The sequence below is a fragment of the Geotrypetes seraphini genome, chromosome 2, assembly GCF_902459505.1.
Source record: "Geotrypetes seraphini chromosome 2, aGeoSer1.1, whole genome shotgun sequence".
NCBI classification, from domain to species: Eukaryota; Metazoa; Chordata; class Amphibia; order Gymnophiona; family Dermophiidae; genus Geotrypetes; species Geotrypetes seraphini.
The window spans coordinates 153284748-153297591 of NC_047085.1; the positions used below are offsets into that span (position 1 = coordinate 153284748).

Here is a 12844-nt window from a genome sequence, read left to right on the forward strand (position 1 = left end):
CAACCCCCTCTCGGACCCAGAGGAATGACCCAGGTCTACCTTGTTTGCTTGGTGGTCTAGCGGCGCACTGGGGCAGGAGCGATTCCCACTCACTCCTGCCCATGCCCCAGCACACCACTAGACCACCAGGGAAACAAGGTAGGCCTGGGGTCTTTCCTCTGGGTCTGGTAGGGGGGTTGATGTCTGTTTGAGGAGGGAGGGGAAACACTCTCTTTTCTTGCTGGGGGCATGCTGACTGTGGGGGAAGTCTCCTGGTTTGGGGGAGGGAGCTGAGCTGATGGCAGCGGTGGCAGAAGCAGAGAAGGGACACTAGTGGGAGGGGGGTGATAGGAATGGTACTTCGGGGGGAACTCAAATATAAACTTTGACCCCCGAATTGGACATCCAGATCAGTGTTCAAACAATCGGCGTTCTGCTATATAAACACACAATGCAACTGTTCATTTTCAACTTGTAGCACAGTGCCTCTTAACCCTCTCCAGGAGGGACAACTAACTAGTTAGCCAGTTGGTTTCTCATGATCACCACAATGAATATGCATGAGGTAGATTTGCATATGTTGGAGACCCTTCATATTCAAATTTACCTCAAGTATATTTAAGGTGGTAATCCTAAACCAATGGGCTAGAATGAGTTGAGAAGCATTGTGGTAGCAAAGGCCAACGCACAGAACTCCGGAAACAGGAGCAAAATGTTTTACCAGGAGATGCTCAACACAAACGGCATGCAAATTATATACACGCTTGTTTGTGTTGAGGATCAGTAGTAAAAGAAGAGAACACCACATCTAAGGCCTACGCACAAGAGCTGAGTGGTAGGCATATCTCTTGTGCGCAGGTCCTACAGAGTGCAGAGCGATGATCAACGGAGCTCCGAACAAGCAACAACAAAAGACAAAAACTAAAAAACTTGCAGCTAAAGCCTCTTTGCTATGGTGAGTTCAGGAGTCTTGTGTGTGTGTGTGTTCCATGGCGATTTTACAAACAGTACATCATAACATGTTCATTTATAATTTTTACTTATTCATTGGTCTTCAGAAGTGCCAGTATTAGCCAATTGGTTTGAGTGGCTAAATACTATGTGGCACTAGCCTCCTCATCAGACCGTTATGTTTTATATAAAGTGCTTTAGTGCTTCTATACTTCAGTGCTTGAATAAATAAATAAATACTTAATCTTTCAATTAATCTTTTTTTCCTGCATTTTCTGAGTTTTCCCTTTGTCATTAGTTATCGGGAAGGGACCTGTCATTCCAACATGTTTCGCCTAAAGAAACAGTCAAGAAACAGTCCCCCCTTTTGCTTTAGCTCCACACCATCCCGATCATTGGTAATTTTGTGACAATGGCGATTTTAGACACAGCTGTCAGGCGCAGAACACATACACACACACACACACACACGGCCACTTTACAGACTTTAAAATTCAAGTAAACTGCTCCTACTATCACGCTACCAACCTGACAGAAATGTTTGCACACTAAAAGGTGGGCGTACCTTGCTGTGCATTTACACAGAGTGCTGATTTTAATGTTTAAACGTTTTTGTTGATGATAATTGAAAATATACAATATAAAATACGGTCATCCATACAATATAAATCAACAGAAAACAGAATCATAACTGAGCAAGTAGCAGAGGATTATCATCAGTTTTCAAACAAAAGTGACTAATAGATTGAAGCCATCCCCAATCCCTTCTACAAGATAAGAGTGAAGTCATATCTGTATCAGGACCCTGGGCTCTTATGGGCCCTGATGAACAGTATAGAACACTTGGTTGTTGTTTTTTTTAAGAAAATCTTGTTTATGGAGAACACAGAGATAAAGCAACAGCTACACACAACAATGCAATAAACAAAGTCATACAAAGTTTCAAGTGTTCCATTGTGGTAGACTGCATCCACAACTAGAGTCCAAAACCCAATCACATCTCCCCCACCCCACCGAGTGACAGAAATGGTGAAAGTGCACCCAACAAAGAGAAACAACCCTCAAAACTCCAATATTCATTTAAAACCCTCTCTCCCTTACACCCCCTCACCCCTAACACCTCTACAAGAGGGAGCAGGTTAGACTCTGCTCCACCGCCAATCAAACAGTTTCCACTAAGACCAACACCTACAATGGTTATGAACACGTTATCAACTATCCTGTCCAAAAATCAGGATAAGGGCTGCCTCTTAAAGTGTTAATTTTAATATTAATGAACTCACTGTAATGCATTTGCATAATGCATTTGCATCAGTTTCTTGGAGACTGGTTACAGCCAGCCATACCTAGACAGTATGTTTTTGAACATCTGCCCCTCAATATCCTATTGTCAAACTATTTTCACTCATTCTGTGCTTACAGACAAATACGCTTTAGAATTGTCCACTGTTGCAGCAGCTCTAGAAAGAGAGCATATCACTAATCATGCAGCTCTCTCTGGTTTCCTTGTTACTAATTGGTGACAAGGTGCACAGTAGAATACATGGATCTGGAGGTATCTGGTATGAGCTGCAACATGAACGCTTCCGCTATGGTCTATGGAACTAGAACAAAATTTAAACATTAAAGCTAAGATGAGCACTCTGGCACTAGCACAACACCTTACCTCTTTCAATCTGTCCAGCTCATTCTGCAATGCTTGCTTTGAGATTTCCACCTCAATGATCTGTTGGCGAAGTGCTTCATTCTCATCTTCTGCTCTTGCTCGCTTCTCCTCCACGTTCTCCAGCTCGTGGTGCAATCTGACAGACACATCTTTCGCTACCTGCCAATGACATCACAAATGACACTGATGATAAAAAGGTCCATTACTATCCAAATGCTCACAAAGTATTGTACTGTATAGTATTTATAGAGTTTTATATTCCTTTTATGGCGATCTACCCTACAGCAGCTTTAAATAAAGTAATAACATTTCAATATGCAAAAATGCCAAACCTTTCCCATCCCATCCCATACATATTCAGCACATCAGTCAAATTAATGCTCAGCTATTCGAATGCCTGAAGGCCAAACCAGGCTATTACCAGTTTACAAACAGGAGAAAATATTGTTTCACTCAACATATAGTTAAGCTCTGGAACTCACTGCTGAAGCATGTGATAAAAGTAGTTAATATAGCTCCTGGCTGATTAAATAGCATATAGGTGCCTAATCTCAGATATTGAGCAAGAGATAGCTGGCTATCTCCCACTGAATATCAGCAGTTAGTAGCTAGCCAGCTTGGCACGGTTATTCATCGCCTAATCAGTTATGTTTAGCAGCTAAAACAAGCCTGTTATTTATGCCGCCTGTTTTAGCTGCTAAACATAGCCGATTCTTAACCAGCTAATACTGCAGCTACTAAGCCCTTAACTGGCTAACATTGAACATCGGCATGACCGGTTAAATTGCCACAGCTAAAAATAAAACTGTATATTCAATGCTGGTCACCAGAAATGGCTTGGCATTGAATATCTGGGTTCAGCACCAACACTGGGTGGACAGCGCACTGCTCAGTGCTGGCTGAATATGAGCCCCTCTGTGTTTAATCAGGTGTCGGATGATATTCAGACTGGTGCCTGGTTCAACTTGGCACAAAAAGGTAGGACAGGTTTTTTTCTGTCCTAATTTTATATACTTACCTAACCGGTTAGCAGTCTGAATATTGCTGCTAACAGGTCAGGACCATGCTCTGCCCATAACCTTGCCAATTAAGGGTCGGCAATTAAGAGGCAATATTTAGCAGCACTGCGCTGTTAAGTGCCATTGAATATTGACTGTTAGCCCCCGACATTGAAACTATCAAGCCCATTGTGCTTAACTTTGTACCATGTAAAGGTTGTCAGCTTCTGTTTACTTAGGGTTCAGTGAAATATAGTTTAAGTAGGACTGCACCTAGCCATATATAGCATCCACATGGGACATGCTAGGAAATAGTAGTTAACCTCATCATCCAAAAAATAATAATAAAGGATACAACTTGTAAGTGTTGTATGAAGCAAAGCCATCACCTTGGCTGAATCTCTTTATAAAGGTGGTTAATAAATCTCAGATCCCAACATTGTACTATATCACCCTTTCGGACGGTATCTATGTACAGTGTTCCCCCTAGAATTTGCGGTTCATGGTCCCGGTCATTCATGGTATTTTCTGATCGCGAAGGGGAAGCAGGAGAGGGCAGCTGGAGTGCCAGCAAGTGAAGGAAATCACTCGCATGTCAAAGCAGCTCCTGATTGGCGAGGCCCGACTTTAGTACAGGACGAGGCGGTTGGAGCACACCGCGAGTGATTTCCTTCGCTCACTGGCACTCCAGCTGCCCTCTCCTGCCTCCTCAGACGAAAAACTGTATTCGTGTTTTTTTTATATTCATGGGGGTTCCTGAACAGAACCCCCGCAAATATCGGGGGAGTACTGTAGTACAGCAACAAGTACTTCACTTTTCAATGAAAAACAGAAGCAAAAGTTAAACAGAAAGGCCAAACACTCAACCACACTCACATATGTCTTACAGAGTTCCAACTATAAGAGGCCAACCTCCTACCTTTCTGATCTGGTCTATCAGCTCTGTCAAAACAAATGCCTTTGCAGCACTTCACTGGAATCTCAAGCTATGCTCTTTCTATGATGGTACTCATTCCTCAAGAGTGAAGATTGCATCTCTAACACAAGCAAGGTTAATCATACACCTTCAGCTACTGAACAAGGGCTGCTACACCTACTTGTACAGTCGCATAAGAACTTTTTGTTTTGTTTATTCTTGAATGAATTAAAGTATCGTATTTTTTCGCTCCATAAGACACACCTGACCATAAGATTTAGAGGAGGAAAACAAAAATCAAAACCATTCTGAACCAAATTCTCCATGCCAGGCTTTGCACCCTGTCCCCCCTCCCTGCCAGGCTCTGTACCCTGTCTCTCTTCTGGTGGTCTAGTGGTAGGCAGAGACAGGGCACAGGACAGGCAAGCCTAGTGGCCTAGTGACAGGCAGGGCCCCCCACCTCAAGGCAAGCAGGGCTCCCCAATGTGCACAATCTTTCTTCTGTTCTTCACTATCCATGTGTACCATTTCCTCCCCTTCCATTAAGTATCACATCTCTGTATTTTTGGTTCATAGTCAGTTGCGCGCGAGACACCAGCGCGCCGACAATAGAGGGCAGACAATTTAGTGCAAGACACCAGATCACCACGGGAAAACTTAGTTTTAAAGAGCTCCGAAGTGGGGTGTGAGTGGGGAACCCCCCACACACTTTACTTCCTAGTGCTCGCGCTGATGTTTGGGGGGTTGGAACCCTCCATTATAGTGGAAAACGGAACTTTCCATTTTTTCCAGGAAAAGTTCCGTTTTCTTTATAATGTGGGGGGTTGCACCCCCCACACCACCCCCCAAAGGCAGCGCAAACAGTATGCAGTAAAGTGGGAGGGTTCCCCCACACCCCCGTCGGAGCTCTTTAAAACTAAGTTTTCCCGCTGCGCGCTGGTGTCTTGCGCTGAATTGTCAGCGCTCGATTGTCAGCGCGCTGGTGTCTGGCGCGCGATTGTCCCATCACCATATTTTTATTCCTCCCCTTTCCAGTATTATTCTATGTCTCTGTCCCTATGCTCCCTCCTCCTTCAGCATTTCTTTGCTCTGTCTCTTTCCCTCCCCATGTCAAGCTTCATTTCCTTCCGCCTGTACTCCTTATCCCCACCCCCCGCCAAGGCAAGCAAGCAGGCAGGGCCCCCTGTACCTCCTCCAAATGTTCCTCCTGGAGCCCTGGTTAGACATGTCCCGCCTGAGGCGAACACGAAGGGAGTCAGAGGAATGGCAATGGAGACGGCTGAGGCCTGTATGTGCCACCCAGAGCTACCATGGAGGAAGGGAGGAAGGAGAACTAGAGGCAGGAACCCACTGCCACCATTGCCATAGTCGCTTACTCTCTTGTCAGGGCCGCGCCACCATGCCGGGACTCTCAGCGGCTTCCAGGTCCGATGGCTGCTGCTCACACCCAGCCTGTGGGGAAGCTGCTGCTCATGTAGAGACGCAGCTGCCTCTCTAGCGGCAGAGCAACGCACAAGGCTTCCTGCCTGGTCGGCTGACGTGGCTGCCTCCTCTTCCCTTTTCTAATGGCAGAGCGGCACACAAGGCTGCCTGCCTGGTCCCACACCGCTTCCCACGAGAACGGAAGTGGTGTGGGACCAGGCAGGCAGCCTTGTGCACCACTCTGCTGCTAGAGAAGGGACGAAGGGAAGAGGAGGCAGCCGCTGACCAGGCAGGCAGCCTTGCGCACCGCTCTGCCGCTAGAAAGGCAGCCGCGTCTAGCGAGGGAGGGCACCAGAATTAAAATAAGGTAACAGGGGTGGGGGGTATTCGCTCCATAAGATACACCCTTATTTCCACTAATTTGGGGGGGGGAAAATGTGTCTTATGGAGCGAAAAATATGGTAATGTAAACTGGGGAGAAATGAAAAGGTGGATTATAATCTATAAATGCTTCTCTTTAGGTCGCGAAACAGAAAGATACATTAGATGGAAGAACTCCGGCAGAGGGAATGTCCAAATGGGTCTCTGCAAAATAGATCAGTAGCAAGAAGGCTCATGAATTGGTGAGTCTGCTTTTTTCTGGAAACGAATCGATTTACCCAAAGTGAATCGGTGAATTGATTCAAATCGGGAATCAGGCACCTCTCACCCCCAACTAGTGCCAAGAGCATGCATCTCTGGCCCCAAATGAAGTGTAGGGGAGATCTATCTTCTGTCCTATAATGGGCTTGAGAGACAACAGCAAGACCAAAGGGAGAGATATTCGGCAGTGATGAGGGAGCAGAAGAGATAAGTGAGAGGGTGAAGGGACTGAGGATAGCATACAAGAAGGAGAGCGGTCAACACCTGGGTCAAGCAGGAACTGGAAGAGAGACACTGCACCATGAGGTAGGCAGTGCAGGATAGCAAGAAGATTGCACCGGGGTAGAGGAATGGTGTGAGAAGGTTCACCAGGGTAAAGGAATAGTGTGGGAAGGCTGCACCAGGGTGAAGTGCAGAGAAAAAGGTTAAGAAAACTGAAGTGGAAAAGACAGCAGCGCCAGAGTCAGTTGGAGTAGAATGTAGAGGTGAAGAGCTGCACAGGATCATGGGCACAGAATCTGGGTACAGTTGTAGGTACTGTCTGTATCCAATCTCTATATAGCTCTAGAGCAGGGATCTCAAAGTCCCTCCTTGAGGGCCGCAATTCAATTGGGTTTTCAGGATTTCCCCAATGAATATGCATTGAAAGCAGTGCATGCACATAGATCTCATGCATATTCATTGGGGAAATCCTGAAAAAACCGACTGGATTGCGGCCCTCAAGGAGGAACTTTGAGACCCCTGCTCTAGAGATTCATAGTCTGTTGAATGTTACTGTCTGTTAGAAAAGATGTGTGTGTGATATACAGAGACTATAAGAGGTGTGAGAGAATGAATGAGAGAAAGGTAGCTCAGGTTGGGGGAAGAGATGGTTAATATTATCTCAACTAATGTGGAGTTTAGGAAAAATAAAAAATATATATTTGCTCAATCTTCAGTGCATTTAAAATACCCCACTATTTTCGCTTTTGTGATTTATCTACCCACCTTACAAGTAAGACTAAATGGTAATTATGGTTATGGTAGAATTCGTCTTGACTCCCAGTTTAGGGAACGGGGAGAGGGGGGGGTCTATCAGTTGTCCTATGGCAGGGGTAGGCAATTCCGGTCCTCAAGAACCGGAGCCAGGTCAGGTTTTCAGGATAGCCACAATAAATATCCATGAGATAGATTTGCATCTCAAGGAGGCAGCGCATGCAAATCCATCTCATACATATTCATTGTGGATATCCTGAAAACCTGACCTGGCTCCAGCTCTCAAGGACCGGAATTGCCTACCCCTGTGCTATGGCATAATAAGTAATTATTTATTTTGCATTCCCAGGTGCACTCGGTACCTTACAGACATACATAAGTCCCCATTTCATGAAGGTTGCTATCTAATAAAGATAGGCAGGAAACTCAGACAAAACATGGGGCTGGAGACTTTCAGTTAACAGCAGGGCCATCTGTTAGGAGTGAAGTCTCGTGGGAGTCTATTAATACAAGGAAATGGCCTGTAGCTGACACACAGAGGACATAGACAAGAACAATTAGCTTCATGCTTTCCATGTAGCCTCGGAGAGGTGTGCTCTTAAGCTGAATATGAATCTGGCCAGAGAGGAGGGTAAGGTGTATATATTCAAGAAGGAGCTGTGCCAGGGGTTTGATGCAGCAAGCGCATGACAGAATAAAAAAACAGAGACAAGAGCAGCCTGTCCACTAAGCAAAGCTAGAGAAGAGGTGGATATGAGGGAGAGGGGTAACAAGGTGTTGCTTATTGAATGCATTTATAGATCAGAAGCATCACTCCTGACTCCAGAGAATAATGGAACAGAACAGTCAAAGGTGCTTCCAGAATTCCTCTGAGATCCCCCTCAGATCTAAGATAGTGCTTCCCAATCTTTTTGTGCCTGTGACCCTATGGTTCTGGCCAAATAAAATTGAGTGATCCCCTGGAGAGAGATTACTTTTTTGTATGTTGTGTTTTAATGTTTTGTTTGTGATATATAATATGTATAGTTATTTGAAAACCGAAAGGGTGGTTGATCGCTGGAATAATCTTCCACTACAGGTAATTGAGGCCAGCAGCGTGCCAGATTTTAAGAAAAGATGGGATTGGCATGTGGGATCTCTTCATCGAGGAAGTTAGGGGGTGGATCATTAATGTGGGCAGACTAGATGGGCCATGGCCCTTTTCTGCCGTTATTTTCTATGTTTCTAAAGCAGTCTGTTCAGTGCTGCCGCCGCTGCTATTTGGAACGGAGGTATGTCGGCCTTGTAATGGGAGGGTCGTCGGGGTTCTGCTGCATGGGATGGGAAGGAGAGATGCTGCACAAGGGGATGGGTGAGAGGGGAGGAAAGATGCACATGTGGGGAGAGTACTGCCGTCGGTGAATTGGGGAGTGTCGGGGACATTCAGGAGGGGCTTTGGGGGTCGAACCAACTAGGGCTTATTTTTGGAGTAGGGCTTATATTAGGAGCTAGCCCAAAAATCATGCTAGGGCATATTTTGGGGGTAGGTCTTATTTTCAGGGGAACACAGTACTACTGCTTATCATTTCTATAGCGCCACATATGCAGTGCTGTAAATCAAGACATAATAGACACAGTCCCTCCTCAAAAGAGCTTAAAATCAGGTGAAGCTTTTCTCCCCCTTCCCTTTTCTCCCTCTGTCACACATCCCTGTCAGAAGCACAGCCTTTACAACTCACAAGTCTTGCCGGAGTATGGCCTTCCTCTCTGATGGGTCCTGCCTACTTCCTGTTTCCTCAAAGGCAGGACCCAGCAGAGAGGCGACCTGATGCTGGCAGAGTAGTGAATTGTGAATGCTGCCACTGCCAGAAGTTCCCAGGCAATGATGCCAGCCCTCGGAGCACCCCTTATGGGCTGCACCTGGGGTGGACCCCCCCTTGGTGTGCCACTGGCCACTAGGAAAAAGGAGATATTGATGCCTGATGCCCCTATATAAGACTCTAGTGAAACTTCATTTTGAATATTGTGTACAAAAAAAAGATATAAACAGGATGGAGTCGGTCAAGAGGAAGGCAACTAAAATGGTTGATGGTGTACGACATAAGGTTTACAGGGATGTATAAGTAAACTTTGGAGGAAAAGTGGGAGAGGGGAGATAGGATAGAAACATTTAAGTACCTGTGTGGTATAAATATACATGAGGCAAGTCTCTTTCAATTGAAAGGAAACTCCATAGTGAGAGGGCATAGAATGAGGATAAGTGGTGGCAGGCTCAGGAGTAATCTAGACCCTGATCAATTTTCAGAGGATTGTGTTTGTGAAGAGCTAGCTAAACTAATGGTGAACAAAGCAATAGGGCCAGATGGTGTACATCCGAGAGTTCAGAAAGAACTCCATTCCGCTGACTGACCTTTTTAATGCTTCTCTATAGTCCGAAGGACTGGAGAAGGGCGGATGTGGTCCCTCTCCACAAGAGTGGAAGTAAGGATGAAGTGGGGAACTACAGGCCAATAAGTCTGACTTCTGTGGTAAGTAAACGCTTTTAAAACTGAGAATAGTGAAGTTTCTGGAATCCAGTGGATTACCCAATCTCACATTGATTATGTCTTATTATTAGAGACCTTACAGCAGGGGTGTCCAATGTCGGTCCTCGAGGGCCGCAATCCAGTCGGGTTTTCAGGATTTCCCCACTGAATATGCATTGGGGATCGCTGGGAGGCACCAGAAGGGCTGCTGCGAGTAGCAAGAGCCATGTCTAAACTCAGCCCATGGCTGAAGAATTTTTCTTGCACTTTGCAAGCACATAGATCTCATGCATATTCATTGGGAAAATCCTAAAAACCCGACTGGATTGCGGCCCTCGAGGACCGACATTGGACACCCCTGCCTTACAGCCATTCTGGCATTTAAGAAGATGAGGAGTGGCCTAGTGGTAGAGCTGTTGCTTCAGCACCCTGAAGCTGCAGGATAAACTCCCAGCACTGCTCCTTGTAACCCTGGGCAAGTCACTTAGTCCTCCATTGCCTCAGATACAAAATAAGTACTGTATCTGTGTATATGTAAACTATTTTGAATGTGTAACCACTAAGGGCCATATACAAGTCCCATCTCCTTTCCCTTTCTCCTCTTTACGAGGAACCGGTGAAAAGTTCTCAGCCCAACCAAGAAGAGCATGATGTGGAGACATGAAACTTATGAGCTATTCCACACTTTTCTTGACACTTTTCATTTCATATCGTATCACTGAAACGTATGATTCAAGTGATAAAAAGATCCTTTTATAAACCTCGGATGTCAACATGGCTAAAATATTTTCTTGATGACTTTCACACAGTTGTAGAACTGGTGCTAGCATCACTAAATTACTATAACTCAGTGAATTTCAGTCCCCCATTACCTTCCATCATGGGACTACAGAGTGTTGAAAAGGTGGCAGCTCGTCTTTTTGATGGGTACAAAGATACATAAACTTACTCCTCCAGTACAGATTGGACTTCATCAGTTGCCCATAGAATAATGGGTTAGGTTTAAAGGATTCTGGATAATTTTTAAACCTTTAAACTTCATGACTTATCTGGAAGGGGGAGGCAGAGATGCTCATCCTTCGAAACTGTACTAAATTATTAGGGGCCCTGCATCCCCAAAATCAAGCATTACTAAACATTGCTGGACATTTCTTTAACAGTTGCTCAAAATATAATAAAGTGCTTTCATGGACCTAAATGTCATAATACTCTACCAATTAATTTTAGAACAATGCAGGACATAGTTGGCTTTAGACAAAAGTAAACATTTTTGAGCAAGCTTATGTATAGCTTTTGATGGAATTGTTTTGTAGTATCTCTTTGACACGAGGAAGTCTATCCAGTACCCGCAGAGCCTAAGGGCTCCTTTTAACAAGGTGCGCTAGCAACGGGGGTTAGCACGTCGGACATTTCATCATGCGCTAACCCCCGCGGCACACCAAAAACTAATGCCTCGTCAATGGAGGCGTTAGAGACTAGCGCGGCAGGCGGTTGAACGTGCAGTGTTCTGTGCATTAACCGCCTACCGCAGCTTGATAAAAGGAGCCTAAGTCTTCCCCCGGAATGGGCTCTAGGGCCACCACATCGAACAACCTCTGGACTGTGGCTCTGACCCTGGACTCTTAGGCTGGTCATCTCACAGGAGAATCTAGAAAGAGATCCGAGAAAGGCCAGAAGAATTTGAGTCTGTAATTATCCCGCAGAATATATAGCACCCAGCGATCCAAGACGATGGACCTCCACGCAGCCAGGAAGCCATCCTCCAATCCTCAGAGGTCTGGCCGAGGGCCTGGCACCATAATTGCTTCTTAGAGTAGACTGTGATCCAGAACACTGGGGCTGGCGCGCCCCGTCAAATTGCTGTCCGGAGGTCTGAAAGGAGAGCAGTCTCGAGGAACCACCCAAGTACAGATGGTAGCACTTGGAGGAATGAAAGCTAGACTGCCCCATTCCCCCCCAAAAACCGACCATGGTCCATCATCAGACAAGGACTTTGGTCTGCAGTTCTGTATACCATCCCCTTGCCAAGAGTGTGCTGACCACGTGAGACAGACATATGAGGCATCCACCACGCAGTCCGCTCTTGAAAGTAAGAATGGGAGAGCTTGAAGTATCCTAGTCCCAAAGGAAGCTGCAGTGGCCACAAACCAGGGGCCGCTGAGTCACAAATCCATTTAAGGATGAAATCAATCCTGAGGACATGAGCATCCTACTCACTACTCCACCTTTGCCAGGAAGAGAAGTACGCTCAGTGGCCTATGCCACCAAGGAGATCACCTTTGGAGAAACAAAGTGCAAGAAAAATTCTTCAGCCATGGGCTGAGTTTAGACATGGCTCTTGCTACTCGCAGCAGCCCTTCTGGTGCCTCCCAGCGATCCAAAAGCAATCATGCCATGTCCAGTCGATCCAGAGGAGGACCATGGCTTAAAACTACTCATGAGGGCGCAGACCGCTGCCACAGACTGGATAGCGCCCAGCTTCAACTCCTGGAGAGAATCAGAAATAATGCCAATGGTGTCAACAGGCTTAAAAAAAAACTCTGCACCATAGAATCCTCCCTAGGATCCTAGGCCTCACCCTGGTCAGGATCAGGCAGGTCTGTGACAGTTGCCAAACATCCCACCGTAGTAGTGCCCACCTGTGTGATCAAGGGCATAGTTAAAGCACCCAGAACAGTATCATTGGTCATCCATGAACAGAACCCCACCTGCGTCAAATCCCCGAAGGGGATGACTGCAGTAGAGGCCGGGGGGGGGGGCATCCACAGGGAGCGAAGTCAGCAAACTTTTT

At 45.9% G+C, this 12844-nt stretch overlaps 1 protein-coding gene across 1 annotated transcript in view; it reads right to left on the reverse strand.

Annotated features, from left to right (window-relative positions):
- MTCL1 (microtubule crosslinking factor 1) overlaps positions 1–12844 on the reverse strand; it is a 398239-nt gene that overhangs the window by 306345 nt on the left and 79050 nt on the right. Inside the window, 1 exon segment of the mRNA XM_033934045.1 lies at positions 2597–2755. Within this exon segment, the coding sequence (XP_033789936.1) occupies positions 2597–2755 (159 nt within the window).